Source organism: Centrocercus urophasianus, unplaced genomic scaffold (genome assembly GCF_019232065.1).
Source record: "Centrocercus urophasianus isolate 14NV4802_14NV808 unplaced genomic scaffold, USGS_Curo_1.0 seq_18, whole genome shotgun sequence".
NCBI lineage: Eukaryota > Metazoa > Chordata > Aves > Galliformes > Phasianidae > Centrocercus > Centrocercus urophasianus.
In genome coordinates, this window is record NW_024884733.1 from 20,606,610 (window position 1) to 20,630,654 (window position 24,045).

The following is a 24,045-nucleotide window of genomic DNA, read 5'->3' on the forward strand; positions in this document are numbered from 1 at the left end:
ATGCTTCAGCCACTGCTCTGTTTAGTAACCGGAAAGCACGGAAACCAAACTGCGTTAGCACTGCAAAGGCTTGTCCTTACCATGGATTTGGGATGTTGTGTAAGATCTTTGCCCTTCATGCCTATTACATCTTGCTTTGGGACAAGGACATGGGAAGAGCACTTCTTGTGTGGGTTTTTTTTTTTCCCCGTTGGCTTTATTAGGGCTGTTACTGTAATACTGCTATACTTCATTTGTGAACTGCAGTGCTAGAGCTGCATTTTGATGGATATGTGAAATAAATTACAGTCTCATGAAAGACAACTATTGTGGAGTTGAAACTTTCCCTCTTTGTTTTTCTGACAAAGTTATGCATGTCTCTTTGAAACTGAAGTTTGAAAGTGCTGCTTTTTAGTTTTGCATTTTGAAAACTGAGAACAGTACACTGGATTTTTTTTGTTTTTAATTATTACTGGATGAGTTTAAGAGGTATATATCTGCAGTGTGACTGGGGTCCCTTTCTTTAGTATACTTGGCAATTATATAGTCTTTCTGACAGCAAGGACTTTCTCCCTTGGGCCTCTGTGGTTCTCAGAGGTGTGCTGGGAGGCTGCTAGGGCCACAGTTTGAAGGGACTTTGCTTAGTCCAAAGTGCAGCTGAAACACGTGGTAGAGTGAATGCAGAAGTATTGGCTTCTGGGAATGAGGGTCTTCAGTGCCTCTGTGGGGAGGTTCAGAACTGAATGAGAAATTAAGCATCTACTCTGTGGTGTGTGGGGAGCTGTAAGGTGACATTAAAGCAGCTTCCAAGCAGCTTACCAGTGCTAGGATAGGAATAGGGCTAGGTGGTGAGGAACTGGTGGTGAGCTGAATTACTTTGTTACCAGCTCTCATTTTTGATTTGGTGTAGGCGGTGTGGCAGCTGAATGTCTAATGGTAAGCAGAGGAAGAAATGGTGTTAAGGCAGTGGCTCTCAATCTATAAAACATGCACCTCTAAAGCAAACGTGGAGCAGTGTGTTCTTGTTCCCCAGACAGTGAGGTCACTGTTATGTTGTGCTAGAAAGAGATGGGGTTTGGGAAGGCTAAGAATGATTCGATTTCAAATCCACACTTTCTTTTTCACATAAAGCCACTTTGGGTCTTTTTTTCCTCTCCAGAAAGTATCTTGAAGTTTTTAGAGTGTGCAGTCCTGGTCTGCGTTTGACAGTTAGAGGCATAACATTGTAGGCTGAATAGATTTGCATTAATGACTTCAGAAATAGATTTTTGACTGCGATCTGCAAATCTTAATTAACAGCCACTGATGATAGATGATTTTTTTTCTTATTTAAACGTAATTTAGAAGACACGATTTAAAGTTATGTTAAGCTACGTAGTAATGTATCACGTAGGGAAACTGCTTGCAGCTTATTCTCTGCCTCAGATAAGATTTTGTATGGGTAAGCTTGGCTCGAAGCAGCTAATGAGAGGCATTTGTAATAAAGTGGAGGAATCCATTAAGATATGCAGAGCTTACTGCACAGCTGCAGAGAAGGGAGGCTGCCCAAGTGCATCTCTGCAGGCACACGCATGATAGCTGTGCTCGTTGTTTTTCTTCGGGCACTCGGTGAGAGTTACTGTGACACCTCCAGAACCACTGAATGTAGCAGGAAAAAGCTGTGGTTGTGCTCAGTGCTTTTCTGTTCCCTACTTCTGTTTTGCTTGAAGTTTTGCTGTGTGCTGTGAAAAGAATTTGTCTCTTTTCCTACACCCTGTAATAGGAAATAATTGCTGTAGCTGTTCAGGAACCATTTTTGACTGGGCTCTTGTGATGTGTGTTCTGCACGGATTGGTGACACATAGAAGGGGGCTTACATTTTTAAGTAAACATCAGGTCTCTCTTGTAGTCAGTTAGTGCCTTTCAGAGAAGAGAGACCTGAACTGTCACTAACAACCTTTTTCTTGTGTTCTGTGTACAGGAACCAATAACAGAGTCTGCTCCGTTACGCTGCAGGAAGCTCAGCAATCCTGACATCTTTTCATCTGCTGGGAAAACTAAGCTCCATCGGCAGCTGAGCCAAGATGACTGCAAGCTGCGCAGAGGCAGTTTGGCAAGTTCTTTGTCAGGTATGGCAATTGGTAGGAACCACGTGACAATTCATCAGAATTAAGAGATACTCCTATGTTATTTCTTTTAAACTAGAGATGGTTTCTTGTTGGGAAGGCATACAAGATTTTATATATGAGAAAAATGTAGAAAGAAACCTTGGAAAAGTGAGGAAAAGAGTGGATTTGGAGTGAAATTCTGTAGGTTGTCCAGAGTGAAAAGTTAAAAGCTAAAACTTGATGTGCAAAATTAAAGGACTAGTTGGAGCTTCAGGCAATACAGTGATACATTCTTGTCTCTTTTAAAGTCACCACCCACTGTAAACTTACCTACTTTTCTGTGTTGTTTCTTATGAGGAACCTGAGTTTTATAGCATGTTCAAATTGTTGGCTTTTTTTTTTTTTAAATCCAAGTGTTCTAAAGCAAACATTTGTGATTCAATACAGGAATGCTGCTTGAAAAACCAAGATAGTTTTTCAGTTTGTGTAAAGATTTCTCTTCTAAACATAATTGTCAGTTCTGTCAGAGAATTTAATTCGTTTCTACTGTAGAACCACACAGTGAGCATAATCTGGTAATGAGTCAAAAAATGGAGAGCAACATTTCAGTAGTTTTCTTTCTGAAAGACTTAATGCACAGGACAGGAGAAGATTTCACAATAGTTTAAAGCTTGTATTAAAGTCTGTGATATTGGCATGAGACCATAAAGAGCTGCATGGTCAGTCTAGAACGAAATGGCTGATCTGCCTAAATATGCTGTTGTTCTGTGCAGTTAACTTTCAGCACGTTTCCTCTCTAATTAGGCTCACTGTTTGAGTATTTGCATGTTAGAGCAAGAATGAGAAGTGCTGGAAATTCTCAGGTGGGAGGGGAAGAGGAAGAAAGCGAACATTTCATTTTGGCAGCAGTGTGGGCTTGACTTAAACAATTGAAATACAACCAGTCTTATTCTCTCCTTCCTTTACCTGGAAGAAGATAAATACACTGATGTTTGAGGTTAAACTACGTAACTGTTGGCTGAGTACAATGGCTGAAGATAGTAGTGGTCTTTTTTTTTTTTCTCTTGAACAGAAGTATGCCAGGGAAAGCAGGAGGAAACGGGAAAATGAGGAGGGTATTCTTGTGTTTGGATATAATGCTCTGTAAATCTTCAGTCTGAAATTGTAACGTCTTCCATAACTTGTTGCTGCATCTTAGTGACTTTTCAGTCCGCTATAACCTGATACAGGAGGGAGGAAAGAGCTCCATTCAGAGTATTTTGACTCCATTGGGTAGATGAAGTGTAGATCATAGAATCACCGAGTTGGAGGAAAAGACCTACAAGATCATCCAGTCCCACTGTCCACCTATCAGCAGTAGTTCTCAGTGCTGCCATGTTTAGACAGATATTTTAAATGCAGGTTGGGAACATATATAGGATTTGAGGCATGGTAGGAAAAGGCTTTAGCATCAAACTCCATCCTGAAAACAATTCTACTTTAATGAGAGAAACAGATTTCAGATAAATAATAGTGACTGTAGATGACAGAAGATTGTGCATGCAAACTGCATGGTTCAGTTTGCCTCTCAGTGGAGATCTGTTGTCTTGAATTCAGGCTGTGCAGTTGGTGGCTCCTTGATTTCCTGGAAAAGGTTCTGTTTTGTTTAAATGCTAGCTGCTTTGTGGAACTAAAAGGGAATATTGACAGCTGTGTCTTACAGAGAATTAAAGGTTAATCTAGTTCTCGTGCACCAGCATTTTGAATAGTTAGGTAATTCCGTGCCTAGAATTGCTGTAGTAAGGTATCTTTGCTAGTGCTTTACTGAGATAAATACAGCAATGTGTGTTTCTGTAGTTCTAGAGCTCTGCAGACAACAGCAGGTGTTGTATTTACATATAGTCTCGAAAATGAGCAAGCCATACAAACCACGTCTGCAGCTGTAAGCAGCTTTGAATGGGACTGAGAGTGAGGTACCAATAAGCTGTGTCTGCTAACTGGCATTGGGGCTTTTCATCTCACGCTGTGATTCATTCCATTAATGGGTACTTGGTGCATTGCTTGTAGTTCTTACAGAAAAATAACGTAAACAAAATTACAAAAGAAAAATCACACCCCCCACATGGAATTGTGGATAACCACATTGAGTTCTCCAAATATTGTAGCAGCTTTAATTAGTGAATGTAATATTTTGTATTTAATCCTAAGGCCAGGTGAAGTATTTGCAGAAAAATAGCCTGCTGCAAAGGGGGGGTTTCTGCAGTACGTGTGATTAAAGATGGAGGCTTCTTCCTGCTACTGAGTGCTACAAATGCCTTACGGTCCCCTGCGATTCCTCCCGGAGAACCTGAGCATGTGATCATCTGTCAGATGCAGCCCTGTTCACCGGGCCTGGGAGGGAGGGGGCAGGGAATCAGTCTAAGTGCCTCTAAAATGTCATGCGCTGTTTCAGTGTGGGAGATGATGTCTAAGGTAGTGTACTATCAACAGCCCACGTTTCATCTCTGGGCTGTGCAAATAGACATTAATTTAGTCTGCCAATCTCAATTTTAAGGAAAATTTTGCAGACTGTAAAACTGAAGCAGAGTCTGACTGACCAGAGTTACAGAGGAAGTCATTTGGAAGCTAAGAATGGAAACCCAATTTAAATACTTTTTCACTTGTGTTTTAACCACTAGTCTCTGTCTTCCTATTGTGAGTAACACTGCATGTAAGAGGACACTTGAGGCTTGGTGCAGTCAGGACTTTGACATTGCTTCTCTCTTGTTCTGGAAATTTACTGTTTGTTGATTTTAAAAACAGAGTTATATTGACTAGAGAAAATACACTGAGCAGATCCTTTTAATTGATTCCTGTACTTCCTGCAGCAAGGTGCAATGATGTGAGCCTCTTGAGATAGGAGCTGCTCTTCTGCTGTGTGCACAGCATGGGAGATAAGCATCTACGTTAATCACATGTAAAGGAGGCTTGGGAAGGTGACGTTTTGCTTTTGGGATGATGTGATGCTGCTGACCGATGAATTTTCTGTTAGAAAATATTGATCCCTGATCCAGAATGAAACAGTGATTAAATATACACTGATTTCTGTTCACAGCTGAATGAAATCTGCTGCTGAATGTTGCAGTGGTGGGGAAAGCAGGGTTGTCTGGTTGGCTAGGTTATCTAGGAGAGGTAATATTTTAAATTATGAATATATTGTCTTCAGATTTTTTTAAAGTTGCATTTAAAGGACTTTGCAGTGTGAGCATTCTCTCTATAGGGCAACAAAATGTTGAACTGGCAGCAAATGATGTTTCCTTTTTAAGCTGCGTGAGGTATAGAAAGGCATAAAAGATAGAAGTCTGTTTCTAAAAGGTTTTGAATTTGCCCATTGCCTAACAATGAAAGTAAACTATTAAAAAAAAAATACTAGCAGAGGTAATGAGCTCACAGGTAACGTTGTTTTACGAGTTCTAGATTATTGAAACTTTGAATCCATTTTCTATTTACTGATTGTTTTCCACATGCAGTATTTGCTTTCTGCATTGTATCGTGGAATTGGAAGTTTTTTTGAGAGCAAGTTGATGGTATTTTGCTTTTGTTTCTAAAGGAAAGCAGCTGCTTCCCTTATCAAACAGCGTCCACAGTGGAGTGGGACAGACGATCTGGCAGCCGCCTGGAGACACCTCCAACCTGGTCCGCATGAGAAACCAGTCTCTGGGACAGTCTGCTCCTTCTCTTACTGCTGGTCTGGTGAGTAAGGCTGCGTAGACTTGATGATTTTGTGTTGTAAATCAAAAGTAGTGTGATCCCATGCTTTGGTTTGTTTACCTCCCTCTTTATGAATGACTGTCTCTGACTGTCTCATTCACGTTACGTACACTTTTTTAGGTTGGAGGTGAATTAGAGAGAGAGTGTATTCACTTTTTTTTTTTTTTTTTTTTACAAAAAGTTGGAAAGGGAAAAAATGTATGTGTGAAGAATAACTTCTTTGTGGGGAATCTCCTTCTTGATGCTTCTTAAGCTGTCTGATTCCTGAAAGAGAGATGGGAGCATGAGAACCTGACTGTTTAAAACAGCTTTAATTGGGAAACAGCTTTCTGAGTAGCTGCCTTGATTTATTTCCCTGGAGAGCAGCTAGGGGGCTGAAGCTGCAAGGGATAACTGTCCATGGAATGGGAGATCTGGAGCTGACATCTGCTTTGCTGCATGGTTTCTGTCAAAGGCGTTTGGTAGGAATGAAGAATGCTGAAGAAAGCTACGTCTGTTCAATTAGCATTCTTTAAGAGCAGAGCATTCTGTGTGGGAAGGAAATTCAACTGGTTGTAGTCATGATTTCGCTGCAAACCAAAAGCAACATAACTTTCGTTTTCAGATGTTCCTTATTTCCTCTAATTATTTTATATTCTGAAGTGTGAGAAGAAAAGCACAGGAGTAGGAAAAGACATCCGTCAGCTTCTTGTGAGCAGTCGTATATGCAACATGAGGTGTTGATAAACAGTAAATGTAAATCAAAGCTAGAAGCTTTTTCTGTTGAATTTCCATGCCTTGTCTGTTTAACAAGTGTTACTGAAATGAAGAAATGGTCTGTCAGTTGCACTGCCTTCTAGGGCTGTGTAAGTAATTTGGTAAACATCTCTTATTCTGTAAGGCTGTTGAGAAGCAATGATTCCTTAAGTAAAAGGGTGTACCTCATATTTAGCCCTAAGACTGTGACCCCCCAAACTTCTGGGGGGAATCCTAGGCAGTTTGGTACCACCGTGGCTTTGAAAAGAAACTTAAATCTTTACAATTAAAAAAGCCATGCATTTGTGTTGCTTAAAACTAATTTTGATTTTACAGTGACATATTAGCACTTAGCTTTTTTAGATGAGCTACTGTGCTGATTTGATTTAGTTGTATTATGTTTTAGTTTGGTGCCTGTCAGTAGGTACTGTTCTATCAGTCTGCCTCAAATATCTGTTCTTAGCAGTGGTCCTTATTGCACTGTACGAATAGAAAATACAAATTCTCACATGAACATCGAAGTATTTGTCTGATGGGGACTTAAGGATGAAAAAAACAACGCATTAAAGCACAGACTTGTTCTTTAGTGGTAGGCAAATGCCTTGAAGCTTTATAGCTCAAGTTAATGAAAATAGCTGTGCTTTAAAACAAAGCTCTGTTCTCATTTGTATAATTTGGAGTAGTATGTTGTTGTTTAACAGCTCTGCACAATTCAGTGAGCTGCAGATGTGTTTGCGTTGAGTGCTGCATATTAGTAAGTTGTATTCTCAGTTTACCATGGCAGAGTTTGTGCTGTCCATCAAATGCTCTGATATGATACGCAGTGTCCATGATTTATTTTAAAATAATAATCTATCTAATGAAAGCAGACAAATTCAGCTATAAATCCAGTGTTTGTCCCTCTATGTTATTGCTAGGAACTGAAGTCTGCAGCCATTTTCCTAGTTCTGTATACTTTATGGTGGGCTGTATGTTAATTACAGTTGTAGTTAATTAAGCCTTGAATTTTTTTTGTATGGAATGGGCTTCTGAAGCAATGAATAAAGAGCTGATCATAAGATGAACTCCTAATTAAATGCAGCGAGTCCTGGGATTTTGGTGCTGCTTGTATGTTTGCAGCTCTTTTAATATGCTTGTGGTATTGAAGTATGTTTCACAAATTAGAACAGCAAAAGGTTTCTTGCCAGTATAATTAATCTTCTTAGAAGAATAGCTCTATTAGGAGATGAATAGGTTCAGTAATGCAGAGTGTCATTTTAATGTGCCAGCCCTGATTGTTAGAGCATTTAATTCTCTTTATTATTTGTTACTAATACAATAGATGGATGCTAGGGAGAAACTGGGAGTGTGGTACTGGGAATGCACAGTGCTCAAAGCTGCGTGCGTTGCGTCCCCACTTCATAGCCCTGTAGATAGCAGTTTTCCTTTGCTAAATGGCTTTGCTGGCACGCAGTAGCATTTTTTGTTTTTTCTTCTAAGCACTAATAATCCTACGCATTGTTTGCTGTGTTTCAATTGCATTTTCTTCAAGTTTAAAGTATTTGCAAAGTGGAACAATGAATTAAAGATAGTAGCTATGGAAATAGTTTGCAACTTCAGAAACAAGAGTGGTAGCTGGATTACTTATTAGCAACAGCTCAAGAACTGGAAATCACATTTTAACATGCTAAATTTTGTAAGCACAATTCACTGTTAGAATCTTTCGGCTCTTTGCATGTGTGATGGTCTGGATCAATGTGTCTGCATAGCATAGTTGATTCTTGATTGAAGGAGGCCTGCAGAGACCGAATGCTGAGCATTGGTGCTGTGGAGTGACAGATGATGAACGTATCTCTGTGCCTTGTAAGTATGTGGGTGAGGATTTTGGAGGATGACCTTCAAAGCTCGTCACTACTATAAGACAGATGGCTCTCATTGTAGTAGAATGACATTTGGTGGGGAACATCCTGTGATTTTTATTCCATATTTAAGACTTCTAAATCCCTGAGATATCCAAGGAAGTAAACGGAGGGAGGGAGAGAATGCTTGGGCATTGTCTGCTCTCAAGACCCAGATGCAGTAAAAACCAAATGGAAGAATGGTGATGGGTTGGAAAATGTGTATAAAGTGTGTATATATGAAACAGATAATGTGGAAAATAGTTTGGGGATTCATTTGTCTGAAATTCTGGCTTGAAGACATTGTGCCTTGAAAGGAGTTAGAACTTGGCCTATGCTTAGGTTGACAGAGAATCATTGGAAATAAGGATGCATTCCCTTATGAAGAAAAGCATAAAAAGCATCAAGATCTACTAATTTCAGAAAGGATAAAGTTTGAGAGGACAGTGCTGTGAGGACAGATTGGGAGGGTCTTTATTGCAAACACTTTGACAAAACTCAATGAATGGCTTTTGCCAAAAGCAGTTTATTTCGATGCCCTAAGGTATTAATATTCCAGAGTTGGGGTGTGTATGTGTGTGTGGATGGACAAAGGGTGGGTTTCCTTTCCTTTATATGTTGAAGATCATGGAATTGTAGAATGGCCTGGGTTGAAAAGGACCACAACGATCATCTAGTTTCAACCCCCTGCCTTAGGCAGGGTCACCAGCCACCAGGCCAGGCTGCCCAGAGCCACATCCAGCCTGGCCTTGAATGCCTCCAGGATGGGGCATCCACAGCCTCCTTGGGCAACCTGCTGCAGTGTCACCTCTGGATGTGCTGCTGATGCACCACACTAATGTCAAATAGATATTGACAGTTGTGATGAGAAAGGCTTTTCTGACATGTGGTTTCTGCACCCTTGCCTACCAACATCTTATTAGAGAGCAGCTCAAGCACTTGTGAAGGAATCTGATAGTGTGCTACCATGAATTACAGTCATAGAATCATAGAATATCCCAAGTTGGAAGGGACGTCTTTCATGCATTGCTCACAGTCTGGTGCTTGGAAAAATTAGAGATGTTCCAAGAATAAGAAACCACACGTGTTACTTTTGCCAACTGTGGTGATGAGAAAACACTTGAGAGAAGCCTGTCATTGGAAAATGTGATACTTCCCTGAAAAATGTTGGGTCTTTTTCTCCTCCTCTTACAAACTGTGGTTTTCTAAACTGCTCCCTGCACACAACTGAAGTTTCCTGTGCCCCTTGAACAGGGAAACTGATCAACAAAATGATGCAGTTGTGTTCTCCGTGCTGTTGTAGTGTGTCCGTTCCGTTCCGTGCTGTTGTAGTGTGTCCTTTTGCCTTCCCCCTTTTGTTCCTTAAGGAGTAATTTATCAAAATAAAAGCCTTTCAGATTTTGAATCTGGAGGACAGAAAGTCTCACACGCAAGGACTTGATGTTGCACCAGAGAACTTCCTGTGTTGAATTACACTGAGCCTGTGATGCTCCCCGCTCAGCTGTGTCTGTTCTGAAGGCTCACTTACTGAAAGCCTGGTGGATTTGGCAGTACTCAGTGGAAGGGGCCAAGTGGTCCTCAGGGCAGTGAGGAGTTCTGCTGGCAATGAGGTAACTGGGACTTCGCCCCATGGCATCTTAACGTTGATGTCCAAGATGAAGTAAGCCCAGTAGATGGAGGAGAGAATGTTGATTTTCAATGTTGATTTTCTAGATTTTTTTTTTTTTTAAACTCCTTTAAGATGTTTTAAATAATTCCCATTAAATTCATTTTAAGACTGAAACCAATTGTTAATATCTATAAAGCCTCGTGAGGTTTTTTTAGTCCTGTTCTGCCATCTGGTGGTGGGCATGAGGCAAATAAAAGAGATTAAACCCCAAGATTTAAGAAACTATTGCTAAAATGTTCTTAGAGATGCTGGGAAGTGTTGGTGATACTGAAGCACTGTAATGTTATTCATGGGATTGTGTTCAGCAGTAACTTCTTGCTAGTAATCTGGCTTTTCTGTATATATATTTTTTGGCTGGAGTATGAATTAGTTTTGTATTTCAAAATACCATGGCTTGCAGTGTTGTTTTTCTGTTACCAGAAAATTGGTGGTTGGGACAGGTAAGAACAAGATATGATGTTTTTATTTTGTAATTACGTAAGTCATTGTTTTTTGTGTATTTTTTGGGTCAGAATCTGCATTGCCAGGCTGTGCTTTGGCGTGTGAACTGCTAGGTGGTGCTGAAGTGCTGGAGGTTCCATCTCATCACGGTGAGCTGCATTTTTCAGCACAAAATGACATCATTGTTATCTAAAGAAGTGCAGTAGCTGTTTTCCAGTGTACTGTAGCTCCTGTTGGTGCAATATCACTATAAAGGCTAGCAACTGATAAATCCTGGCAAAGTGCAATGTGACGTGAAGTTCCATCTTTTTATACTGTTTCAAAAGAAAATTCTTGCAGAACACATTTGAGAAACTTGTAAATGAAAAATGCTCATTCAGGTTTACAGCTCATGAAGACTGCATGCTTGATCTAAGGAGTAAAGAACTTTCAACACTTGATTGCAGAAGTGGGATTTAAGTTTTATATTGTTGACAAAGTGGAAGATAGCAGAAACCCATGGTTATATGAATGCATGGATATTTTTTTTACTTTGTGAATTCATGGAAATTGCATTTTAAAATAATAGTTGAGGGGGAAAATGTAAAAATGTGAGATTGGAAGTAAGTGGGTTTCCAAATTAAGGCCATGTTAAGACTAAGTTTATGGATACTAATGGAAAATTTGCATTTGCTTACACTATGAAGTCTCTGATGAGTAATTGAGAGAGGGTAAGTTTTGTAAACGTTGGCAGATGTGGCTGTGAGGAGATGAGATAGAAGGTAAGTGTTGCTTGAGGAACTAAAGCAGTGTCTAAGCTTGTTTCTTGGTTTGAAGGAACTGGATTTGAGGGAGAAGTGGGGAGGAAGTTCCAGCTAGGGAGGGGTTGATCGTATTGTGATGAACTGAATGGTAAGACTCAAAGTGAGGACAAGAAACTTGAATCTGACAGTGCAGAGCAGTGAGGAGTGAGGACTTTGCAGAGGAGCAGACAATACTACGAGCAAATTGCAGAAGAGCTTTTTTGAACATACTTGAGAATTCAGAGCACTGGGCAGTGCTTAGAATGCTTGTGGAGATTTATCTTTGTCACAGCTTTAAGGCAGCCCTGGTGGGAAAACTAAAGCGCGTATCTGCTATAATTCTGCATATTTTCATGACCAATTCAGGAATGCGTGCTTCACAGTGGCATTCAGAACTGATAATCCTGATAGGTTTTTCAGCAGTAAATGTCATTCTAAAGAACTCATGTGCATCTGAGTAAAAAACAGCAGATAATTGCGATAAATTCTGAACCAAAGTTATACTTAATGTACAGTGCACACATCTCACTGTGAACAAACTTCAGTCTTTTCAGGTCAGCTTTTTTTATTTTTTACTCCTTTCCGTTAAGTGAATTTCATTTTGGAGTGAACTCATTGGCTCAAAGGAGATCTTCGTACTCGAAAGAAAAATTGGAACGCTCTTCTGTGTAACCTGAGGCTTGGCATCATAGGAAACTATGAATTCATAAAACTTGCCTTGTGATAATTGTTAGGCACTGGACTGTCAGTTTGAATGATTGCAGTTCTCATTATCTTCAGATGCTGTGTGTTACTTTTTGTCTATGAATATGTTGAATTGAGTTTTGGCACACGCAGCCAGTTCCGCTCCTGACAGCAGCGCTATTGTAGGTGTGAAGTGAGAAACTGCTGTAGCGTGTGTGGAAAATGAGCTTTGTTGTTTGCAGAGCTCTGGGGGGCTTGAGACAAAATACAGGGAGTAATTCAGACCATTTTGAATATACTTGTCACTGGAATGGTGCCTTGTTCCAGAAGTGTTACGTGATTCTTTCTGACCTTTACGCAAGAACATAGCAGTGCAAGCAGCAAGAATCTCTTCTTAAATTTAAAATATTCTGAAGTAGCTTCATGTATTTTGGTGATTTTTTTTGTTTGTTTGTTTGTTTGTTTTAAGTAGATATTGCTATGGAAAGAGTGTGAGTGAGCTGTCTGCATTTAGTGTTTTAATATAACTACCTTTTCTATCTGGTAACTGTTTCCTAGGGTGTGGTAGGGGATAGGAGGGTCTGTCTTCAGGCATGGAATAGTTTGGTTGTCTGAGTTTCAAAGTGCTTCGTTCCAGTAGTGCAAATGGTTTTGAGCTTGAAGATGTTGATAAAAGCCCCCTCAGTCCTTGACTTTAAAAAAAGCAAAAAAAAAAAAAAAAAAAAAAAAAAAAAGCAAAAAAAAAAAAAGCTTTGGAAATGCTGTAAAAAGGAGCATAATCTCCTGTGTTTGGCTGCCACTTTTTTGTTCAATGTGTTTTGTTCCAGTGTCTTATTTTAGTTTCTCCAGGGCGTGCAGTGCTGTCCCGAGCAAACAGTTCCAGTTCCAGAAGCACAGTGAGGGCTCATCTGACTGCTCTGAGGAGCATGGAGTGGGGTTGTTTCTCTGCCTCACCTCTGCCCAGCTGTAGCTCAGAATCTTGCCCAAGAGTTGATCTGCAGCCCTGTCTGCCTTGTAATTACTGGAGGGGAAGAGGTGATATCTCTTGGCAGAGGTTGGTTTGGCCTTGCAACTGAAGCAGAGCACCAAAGTCTGAGACTTATGCAACTGTTCTGATACCTGACCTTTGATAACCTAGGACACAGGGAGCTTAAGTCATTTGGTCGTCAGTAACACTGGGAATAAATTGTAGCTCACAGACTTCCTATGAAGCTCAGGTTAATAATGCTTGGAGAACTCAAACGGACAGGGCTTTCTACGTAGTGTATCTGCATCACTCATTTCTGATTCTGTTACAGTTATTGCTTAGATTCAGGAATCAGTCGTTGAAAGCAGGAAACACCTTGGTCTTTTTCAGGTCTTCTACTGCTGTTGCCAATCCGGGCATTTCTGTGGGCCTCAACTCTTCAAAGGTGGGAACTGCAAAGTCCTTCTGTGTGAGAAGATGTGCATGCAGGCAGAAAGCTGTCACGCTAGCAAGCTTGATTTGAAGGCAGGACCTGTAGCTCTTCCCTTTGCTGGCTGACACTGTGTCTGAAACAAAGCAGTCTACCTGAGCTGCCTGACCAGCAAATAATGTGGAATGACTGATAGAGGTGCTTCTTGCTTTTGTTATTTATTGCAGAGACCAAGTTTCCATTGGGGGTAAAAATGAAAAGAGATTCTGTGTACGTCATGAATGTAAAATGGTGTCGTGTTGAAACGGTATTGCTGGTATGCAACAGTGTGTGCCAGAGTTACTTTAAGTTACTTTAAGTTACTGGCAAGGGGAAAATGTTTATAACAGAGGGTTGAAAAAGTACTGAGTTCCAGATCTGTCATAAAGGAATGTAAAATGTAATTAACCTAAAATAACCTTTAAAAAATTCTTGAGCCCTGTAAATTAAGTGAGCTGTGGAGATAACTTAATGAGAGATTTTAATTTTGTATCTTAAATAATATCCTATTAAAATCCCCCAATTTTGCTTTGTAATGGAATCCGCTGAGACTCGCTGGTTCTCACAATGACCTCGTGATTGAGTAACATTGTTAATATAGTTGGTGCCTGTTGGAGGGGTAAGGTCTGGGTTAATGGCAGCATTTGTTCTTCAGCTGCTTGAAGCCACAGAGCCCCAGTTGAAGATATGAATGTTTGAACTTCATTATTTTAATGTGCTAATGTGGTACAGCAGCAGTAAAAAGTAGTCAGATGATGAACTCTTGTTGCAGAGTTGCACAGTTTGTCCATGAAAATAAATCATTGTGTGAAGCTTGAAATTTAAATTCTCTGCCTTGGATTTTAAATAAAATGTGCAACTTCAAGCCTAAGGTGGGTTCAGCTCAAAAGTAGAGGTATTTGGGTCCCTGTAACAAAGAGCAGTGCTGGAGGATTTGTTTGCGCAGATCTGGTTGTAGCACACACCAAAGGTTCCACATTGCCTTTTAGAAGAGGCATCATAACCTGTTTGTTACAGATAGCTAACTGTGGAGGTGCTTCTGGACAATTTGCATCTTGGCTCTTCCAAATATTGATAATAGAACTAATTTACGTGAGGAGCATTGTTAAGGAAAGTGTATGGTGTGTTTAGTGTTGTGTCAAGAATCCAAAGGTTGAAGACAAAGGTCAGGCATTCTGCTCTCATTTCATCAGTGCTGTCGGCCTTGGCGGCCAGTTTGCAGCTCTGCATACTGTGTGTGTGTGGTGTGAGCTAGATCCCGTGTAGGGCTCCTGCCAGTGCTGAGGTCCTTTGGTTCTCGTGCTCCTACTGTGTTCTTCTAAAAGCTCTTGGTTTTGTTTTTCCCGTTCCTTCCCCCTATCTCCAGAGAGCAGGAACAAAACTCCCCACAGTGAAAATCCGTTCTCTCCATGCAAGAGTAACTAGAAGAACTGTGATTTCAAAGTGCTTTGTGCACCAGTTTGCTTCTGCTGTGACCTCCTTAGTGCTTTTTCACTCTAGCTTCTTTGTGCTGTCATCAACTAATCTGGAAATGTCCAGGTAAAAGCTATAGTGTTGCATCTGGTATCACAGTTTTTGCTTAAAATTTGCATCTAGCTTTTTTTATCCCACAGTAACTGGGTCTCATGCAATGTCTGTTTCTGTAGTATCTCCTCGCTGTAAATGAACAGTGTTCTGAATCATGAGCTTTTGACCCATAAGCTCTTTGATTCTGCTCAAATGACAGTTTGCAATATAAAATTACATAACTGGTTGTTTTAGGGCAATTTTGTTGTTTTAATTCACTCAAAAAATGTGGCTTTCAAAATCAAGTAAAAATAGTGTTCTGAGTTGAAAACATATCTAAGATTTCCTTTAGAAGTGATGTATCTAATTAGAACAAAGCAGGCTAATGAAATAAAGAAGTTTAGCAAAATAAACTGAATGTTCTTAAAAGAAGCAGTTTATATGAGTGTGTATCAGTTCAGGTGCATCTGAACGGAGAGGAAAAGTACCATGCCAGCATTGTCAGATTATATTGATTAGGCATCAGCATCAATCCTGTTTGAACAGAAAGCTGTTTAAAATGATGTACTTTCCAATGACATCTTATTTTCTAGTCGATGATTTGTCTGCTGACATATTTATTTTCTTGATGCAGTTTACATACTGTGCTGAAGTTGTTGCAGACTGAGAAATGTTTGACTTACGCCATAGAATAGGAGGAAAATCAGATCTCATGGCTGATGTAAATGTGTAGAAATATCAGGTAACATTTACAAGCAAAGCATTGGTCATTTAAACACCAGCTTCATTCCAGGAAGACAGTCTAGCAAATGTAATAGAATGTTTCTCTTCTTTTGTGCTAAAGATTATCTGGAAAACAGTTACATTTGGGTTAGTTTTAAAAAGAAAATGGCAGCAGAACTTTGTGTACATGAGGCACTGAGAAGATTGAAGGATCTTGTTCCATGTGGGTTATTGTCAGACAGATCTGTGTACCAACTTCCCCCATAAAGTGTCAAGAATAGATTAAAACCTACTTAATTGGAAGGGTATTTGGGCATTAAAATCAGCTCCACAATGAGGTTGTGGATTTCTGTAATCTTTTTGGCTGCTGAGTTCTTCTGGTCGGTCTTACCTAAAAGTGAAACTGCTCTTGTTCCTGGCTTTCTCTTAAAATTACTACAACTTGTAGTGAAGTATTGTGGTGCCTGTCTTCTTTAATTAACCACTGCATTAATGATGCGCACCCTTCTATCTGCTGTCTGATTTCCTTATTAGTCCTACTATCGACGAGTCTTGTATGTCAGGCTTTGCTTGTGTTATATGGAATCTCCATCTGAGAATGGCTGTAGGCAACCTTAAGTAATTTTTTTAGCTTTGCTTTTCTTTGCACATCAGGAAACTTCCCTAGCAGGTTCCTGAGGTTTAAAAGTAGGTGGTTGCAATTTCACATTCTGGAGCATGTAGTGAAAGGTTGGTTAAACTCCATTTTGTGCTAACTAAAATGGATGAAGTTCTATTAGACTCCATTACATCCAAGCTGCATAATTGAGCTCACCCTTTTTGTTAGAAGCTGGCATTTTCTGCTGAATCCCTTGGTCCAACGTAGTGAGAAGTGTATAATATTATCCACCAACCACAGGTACAACTAATTTGTTTGCTATGTTTTTCAGATAATTACTTTAATCATATAAAATGCTTGAATTCTGACCTAATTCTGGCTGTCTCGTTTACAGCTAGTTCTTGTGTTCTGGCATTTTGTCTTCAGAAAGAAAAAAAAATATGTGAGGAAGGCTAAGCATGTTGGGATTGTGGCTGAGTGCTGCTGCATGTTTAGGGAGCCCTCTGACCTCAGCTGGATCCAATTAAGTAGCAGTAACCTGGGGTCTGTGTTACCCACTGGGGACCAGGGGAAGTGATGCTGACTGCAGTGTGTTGAGGAGGCTCAGCCTCTGTAGAATGAAATTAGTGGCAGTTTTCAGTTACTTATACGTAGACTTTGAGACACTGGCAACATTGCTTTCAGTCTTAGCTGTGCTTAGTTATAGCTCAAAATGTAAGTCAAAAATCCAGCTTTTAGTAGCAGCTAAAATATATGCAGGAAGAGCTTATAAGCAAATTAAAAACACACACAAAAAAAGACCACACTGAAGTTTCATTCAAATTCGAGTAAGCAACCTGGTTTAGGATGAAAAAGCATTGTTGGGGAGCAAGGAACCTCAGCAGAGACCTGCATCTCTACAGCCCCCAGGGAACCTAGTTAAGGATCTCCTGTTAGAGACACAGAAATGCTGAGTTCCTCCTTCCCACCTGCAAATGAGAGTTAAGAATGGTTAAAGGGAACGTGGTTACAAACAGGATAAAGGAGGTTGACACAGCTTTAAAAACAATTCAGGAGTGAAATGTGAACTACTAATTGTGCTGTGTAACCTATTGTTTAACATAATTTCAGTAGACAAGAACCGAAAACTGGCAAAGGCAGTACTGGTATTTCAAAAAGCAGAAAAGGAGATCCAGAAGAGATCTGTGGAATTGGCCATGAGGCTGTTCTCTTTGTGCTGCAGTTGCCTGACTCCCAGTTCTTAGCAGTGTAACCACTGGGTTGTGGTAAACAAAATGTGAATAGAGCAGCCTTACAGTCATTCACATAGCCCTGACAGTGCTGATCTCACAGTTTATATTTTGCTCTTACAGTAGGTTTGTCATCAGTGGTTTTATATTTATTTCTAGGTCATCAGTTAAAATGCTGAATAATCTTATATGCATGACTGTTCTCTTGACACAAAATGGTCCTATTCAGTAGTGATTCATCTTCTGACAGCTACTTTTTAAAATCCGATGGAATGACTGGTTCTTAATCAGACAGTTTTGCTGTTTCACAGAGATTTTTTTTTAATGGAGTTAGCGTCAGCAGAGGCAGTATTTTAACACACACAGACACCATCCAAAAGCACCTGAGAACTCTTCTCAGAAATTGCAGTGATTTATTTGGAACCTTATTTTCCATAACAACCTCAACAACTGGCGTTACTTCTACTTTTGTGCTTTAATTGGAAATGTTGATACGAGATTAAAATAATTATTTTGCCTGGGATTGACATTGTATGGGCATTGCTGAAACCTCCTGGATAATCTGCTTTCTGCTTAACTCTTGTTTGGCAGGGCAGGAATGGGCTTTTTTTAGACATTTCCCTTGTGCTGCTTGTTGCAGGAGCGTTACAGGTGGTACTAAGAAGGAAAGTGGGCTGCTAGTGTGGGGAATTCAGGAGTGAGGCTTCTCCAGGTGGCACAAAACAGAGCAGACTTCTACAATAGACTGATGCTGATGTCAGAGAGCTTTGTGGTTTATTTAGAACCATGCTGTTGTTGCATCCTTCCATCTTAGCTTCTGTTCAGTTGTGTTATACTTCATTGACTTCAGATGGAAACCTTCTTCTTCAGCTTCATTGCCTCTTTTGGAAAGTGTCTCCCTCGATTCCATGTGACTGTGAAGATTTGCATTTGATATGAGATCATTCTGCCAATATGGTGTTTTTTTACTTGACGATGTTGGCAACTCCAGAAGATTCCTTTCAATATTAAGCCTTTTGCCTTAGCAGATGATTTTTCGGCATATCACTGTGGATTGCCATTGGTGATGGCCTGTTTTCTTCTGTGAAGACCTAATGTTTTGGTAGAATTGAATTCTGTTTTTTGATTTATTTTTTTTTCTATCATAACTTTGTCCCGTATCCTGTCAGACTCAGTATGTTACCAGCTTTCTGAGAAGCTGCTTTTGTTGATGTATATAAAAGACTCCACTTTCACAGAAAGAATTTCCTCTAGTGATGATGCCAAGACTCAGAAGACCAGGCAGTGTTATGGCTTTGTATTTGGTTGTAATCAAACTGTCTCTCACCATCGTTTTGTCTCGTTAGAGCTGGAACAGCTCTGTGGGTGCACATGGCACGCTTTGGCATTGCTTACAAATTTCCCTGAAGCCAGCGGTGCGCGGGGTCATGGCTGCAAGAAACATTGAGCAGTGGAAACCAAAGTTTAAGCAATTGTTCTTTCTTTCCTGGTAACTTGCAAGCCGCTGGCCGTTTTTATCCAGGCTTACGGAGGGGAAGAAATGTCAAAAATAATTGCGATTGCAATTTCATAAGAATTGGAGCAGAGTGGGAGCCACGTCCGTGCATTCTCTCCGAGTTTTGTGGTTCTGCTTGTTGTGGTTTGGCAGCGCTGGCTGACGCAAATGTCACAGAGCGCGCGGCCCTGCGGTCAGCTGGGGATGTGCTGGCCCAGAGCGTGCAGGTGAAGTCGGAGAGCTGACCTTGCATCTGAAGGGGCATGGGAGGAAGCAAGGTAACAAAAAACAAAATGGAGCCTGCAGGAAACCTGGTGTTCTTAATTCTGCTGCTTGAGAAGCAACTCGTAAGTATTGAAAGAATTTTATATCCTTCTGTCTCTAAAAACATTGATGCTAGTGACCTGACTTTGGGCAGTGTTGGAAGGACAGCTTTGTAAACACTTCTTGTAATGCTTGCCCACAGTTTGGTAGAGGGAATGCCGGAAAGCTGATGCAGCTAATGGAAGATCTTTCCATGTGCCTTTTTTTGCAGCGTTCTGTGGTTGCCCCACCCTGAGCTGCACTGAAAGGTTAGTGCAGGGAAGTGACAAGGGGCTTCCCTGGGCTGTAAATCCAGAAAGCAGGGAGAAGAGCAACCCTCAGATTTGGCTGTGAGTGCAAAGCACGCTTTTGGCATCATCTGCATTTGATTTCTTTGCTTTTCAGGACTTAAGACATTAAAAAAAGAAAAAAAAAAAAAAAAGTATTCTACAAGCTTGAAAAAGAGACTGTTATCTAATTGGCTTTTGGTTAGGAGGATACTGATTTCTAGGTCAATGTAAAACAAATGAGCATTTAAATTGAAGAGGAGCAGCTGTTCCAAAGCCCCTTTCCACAGTGCCTGGTTTTGTTAAGGATAATTATGTCTAATTTTAAATTATGATAGCTTTGAGTATTGAGCTTTGCCTTGTTACATCCACTAGCTCATTCTCCTTCATCTTTAAGAATGTTCCATCATGGAGCTAGGTTTCTAATTTGATTTATTTTCTAGCCTCTTGAATTGTGAAGAGAAATACAGCTTTAAAGGTTTTTTCAGTGCTTTTATGCAACTGTTGCCATGCTTCCACTTTCTTTTTTGGGATCACAAAACAGATACAATATTGTCTACTGGGAAGATACTGCTGAGAAAATACATATTTGTGTAAATGTGCAACATTTTTGTTGGCATTTTTAGCTTGAAAATGGAAACTTTAGGTTCTAGTTGAAAAACTCAAGAAAGCTCTTCAGTTCTTATAAGGAAACATATGCTAAAGATGTCCTGGGGATTGCATAGTGCTTGTTTCAATTAACACATTGATATTTCCTGTCAGTTCTTGAGACAAAAGCCAAGATGACAATTCAAATGATAAATGAATATTGTATTTTAACTTCATACTGAGGAGCTTTGATTTATTTTCTTTTTTTTTTTCTTCCCCAGAAAGATTTCAACTCTGAAGCTCAGTGTTGTCTGAGTAATTTGGCCACAGGTCTGAACTCTCTAAACGGCACGTGCTGTAAATACGTAACCAAGCACATCTGTTCTTATCCAGTGGTTGTTGCTGGACATGGCAGTGTTATAACGGCATGGAAATGACTGTGTGCATGAATTGAATTTGTAGTAAAACGTAATTATAATTTGCAGGAAATGTGATTGATGTATTTTTCTGTTTAATATGAAATCCAGACATTTCATACTGCTTTTACCTGCTGCTTTTATGGAAAGAGGTTGCTTTCATATGCCTTGCATTCGATGGGCAATCCATCCATATTTTGTAGCTTTTGTAGAACCAGTTTCTGTGTCTGGCTTCACAGTGTCTTTTCTATGAGATTCTTGAAACTCCCAGTTTTGTTGTTTCTATGAACTTTTCAGTAAACGTGAATAGCTTTTACTGGCAAAATGGGACAAGAATTGGTGTTGGGTCCTTGAGCTTTGGTTCTTTCACATCCTCATTAAGGGTATTCATCGGTGATGTTAAAGTCCAAGTCTGTAAAGCATGAGGGCTGTGATACAATCTAGTAAAGGAGCCCTGATGTTGGCTGTGTCATTGGAGCACTCACTGAACAGGAATTCCATTTCCTAATGCTCAAATTTGCAGTGATAACTTCTCCACCAATCGTGAAATGTTTCATTTTAAAATAGGAACTGTATTTGAAATGTAACATCAGAGCAGCTAGTTTCCATTTTGTTCTAATGCCAGTTTAACTCCAGAACGAGATTGTTTACACAGTGAGTATAACATCTTATGTAAATATTAAAGTTTAGTTGAAGATTCCTTTCCAAAGATGTTAGCTTTCCAGGGGGCTTCAGCCAAGGATCTTACTTCTGTCTGGAAGCTTGTGACTCTTCTGCATATACCGTCTATGGTACAGGATGAGAGCAGTTGGTCTGTAGCTGAGTGAACCATTTCCTCCACCCTTGTCGACAGCAAATTTACATTTGTATGGCAGATGAGTGGTGGATCGAGTGGGGGAGGGGGCAGTTCTGCACAGGAGTCCAAGCCTAAGGATCTGAAATCATGCAAAAGCGTGATGATGGTGTAAACCTTGGGGATTTTAGGCGGGTTTTTTCCTTCATTTCTTCTTCCTATAACCAAGCCTCATAACGGAGTTTATTGTGGTTCAGAATGATTTCCTATTACCATTCATTGTTAATGCGGGGCTTTGCTCCAAAGGTCTTAGTTTCTCAAATTGCCTCTTGTAAATAGGCAGGAAATCCAGGAGCAATTCAGACAAGCTGTCAGGCGAGTTTCCTTTGGTTGACTGCCAAGTTTCTTTTTTTTTTTTTTTTTTTTTTTTTAAAGTTACCTCATCAACCTTCCTTGTTTTGGTAGCCTGTCAGTTTGTCTCAAAGGGATACGTTTATAAATCTCCAGATAAACATAGCTTGATCAAAAGAAATAAATAAAAACCCCAGAATATTTAAGCTTCATATTGGCAGTCAAACCTTTGGCTCATTTTGGTTGCACAGACAGACATCGCCAAAGATTTAAGGGAAAGATTCCATTGAAATTGACAGCTGATAATCTTCTGGAAAGTGATCTTTCACAGCAGGCAGTGTGTGGTGTGAGGAAATGTTATGTCTTTAAGGATTGCCACTACCTGGTGTCTGGTTGTTTTTAGTTTTTACTGACGAAAAAGAAGAGTTTTGAATCATGAAAAATGTGTATTTTTAATCTGAATGTGCTAGATTAGGAAATTGTTCTTCCAAAGCTTTCTTGATGATAAAAGCCTCCAATAAAAAGCATTGTATAGATAACCTAAAGTCTATGCTTATTGTGATCTGGTCTTGCTCTTTGTGTGGCAAGTGATCCATGAATGGATGGTTCTTCTTCATTGGATCATCTTGTGTGCTGTTGACTTCCTCCACACCACATCTCCACGTTACAGGGTCCAAGTTGTATTGAGAGGATTTCTGCAGCAAATATTGAATATCACGAGTGGCTGAATGTGTCACTTGGGTGAGCTGTCAATTGTCACTGGTTTTAGAACTTGGGAGTTACGAGTTCAAGGTGTGCAGCTGTTGAATTCATTTAAACTAGGAAGTACGTAAAGCTTTGGTGCACAGCGCAATGGTCTGATTGCCAAGAGAGCATTGACTGGTTTTGCTTTTGTAGTAGTTGCAGGTTTCCTTTCTGATACAGTGGTACAGACCTCAGAAGATAGCAGGATGCAGTGACCTGAAAGGGCTACAAAGTCACGACAAAACAAATTGCTCTTCATATTTTAGTTCTTAATAAGCTGGGTGAAACATTTTCCGCAAGTATTGAGTGGATGCTACTAAAGTGTGTTGTGTAAATCTGTATAGAAGCTTGGAAGTGCACGTGTATATACACACGCTAATATAGTAGATACAGATTCCTCTGTTAATTATCTCCCTCCTTTGTAGTTTCTTTGGTGATTAGAAAATGTGAGTAATAGGTTAATAGCTCCACAGCTTCTCAGTTGTTGTAAGATTCATTGTACATCAGAACGACTTCATAGCGTCTTCCTGTGGTCATTGCTTTCATGTGAAATTGGTATGCCTTTAGTTGTCTTTCACTGCTATTCAAAAACCCTTGGGCTATAGAATAAACTGAAAGAACAGTTTCTTTGATTATACTGCAGTTATCAGAGGGAAAACTTTGGTCATCTTCAGACACAGTTATTGGAAACTGTTCTAAACTTTCAGATTGTTCTGTAAGATGAAGATCTGTTCAATGCTTATGTGAGTTGTCATAGCTATCACCCCCATTTCAGAACTATTTTTCAATTCACCCCTTTTCTGCTACCCCTAGTTCCTTTGTGGGGTTTGTCATTTAGGATGCAGTTCTCACTAGATGCCACTTTCACACCTTCCATGTGAGTAAGAGTGTAGAATCATGGAACGGCTCAGATTGGAGGGCACCTTAAAAATCATGCAGGTCCAACCCCCTTTCCATGGGCAGGGCTGCCACCCACCAGACCAGGCTGCCCAGGGCCCCGTCCAACCTGGCCTTGAATGCCTCCAGGGCTGGGGCACCCACAGCTTCTCTGGCCTGGAACAGTTACACTGGGTTAGCGCATTAACTTGTCTCTGACAGGCACCTGCAATCAGCTGCTAAGGCAGAATCCTTTCCCAGAATACTTGTAGCTGTTTGTGGCTTTCTATCTTCAGCATATTTTTCTGTTTTGAGAGTTCTTGGCGGATTCTTCAATGAATTTGTCGGAAGGCTTTTAGCCCCGCTGCTGAACTTTTTGTGCTTTTTATGGCAAGAAATGCTACAATGTGGCTATTGTGTGAAGCATTACTTCCTTTTGTTTGTTTGGAAAGGGCTGATGGCTTCATTTAATTCACCTGGTATTGGAAAGTTGATAAGCTGTCCTTGCCTACTCATCAAGCTAGCCATTACAGGAACACGTTTGCTGGAAGGTCAAGGCTCTTTCCATTTTTTGATGTCTTCGAGTCAGGAACGGATAGCTTTTTTCAGAGAATGCTGCAGCCAAACAGTATTTATCTGGGGCTCTGTACAGAAGGTCACTGGAAAAAAACTTATTTTCTGCTTATACAGAAAGTCACATGATGTCCATTTCAGACT

At 40.1% G+C, this 24,045-nt stretch overlaps 1 protein-coding gene and 1 long non-coding RNA gene across 3 annotated transcripts in view; both read left to right on the forward strand.

Annotated features, from left to right (window-relative positions):
• The first annotated feature begins 5,641 nt into the window (after window positions 1-5,641).
• MAST2 (microtubule associated serine/threonine kinase 2) overlaps window positions 5,642-24,045 on the forward strand; it is a 142,719-nt gene continuing 124,315 nt past the window's right edge. For both annotated transcript variants that reach the window (XM_042819374.1, XM_042819367.1), the window contains exon 1: window positions 5,642-5,777. In XM_042819374.1, the coding sequence (XP_042675308.1) occupies window positions 5,727-5,777 (51 nt within the window). In that variant the 5' untranslated portion in view covers window positions 5,642-5,726. The remainder of the gene's footprint in view (window positions 5,778-24,045) is intronic.
• LOC122160622 lies at window positions 12,922-23,406 on the forward strand. The gene is made up of 3 exons (XR_006168919.1): window positions 12,922-13,242; window positions 13,341-19,623; window positions 20,430-23,406. It is a non-coding gene; the product is annotated as an uncharacterized LOC122160622 (long non-coding RNA).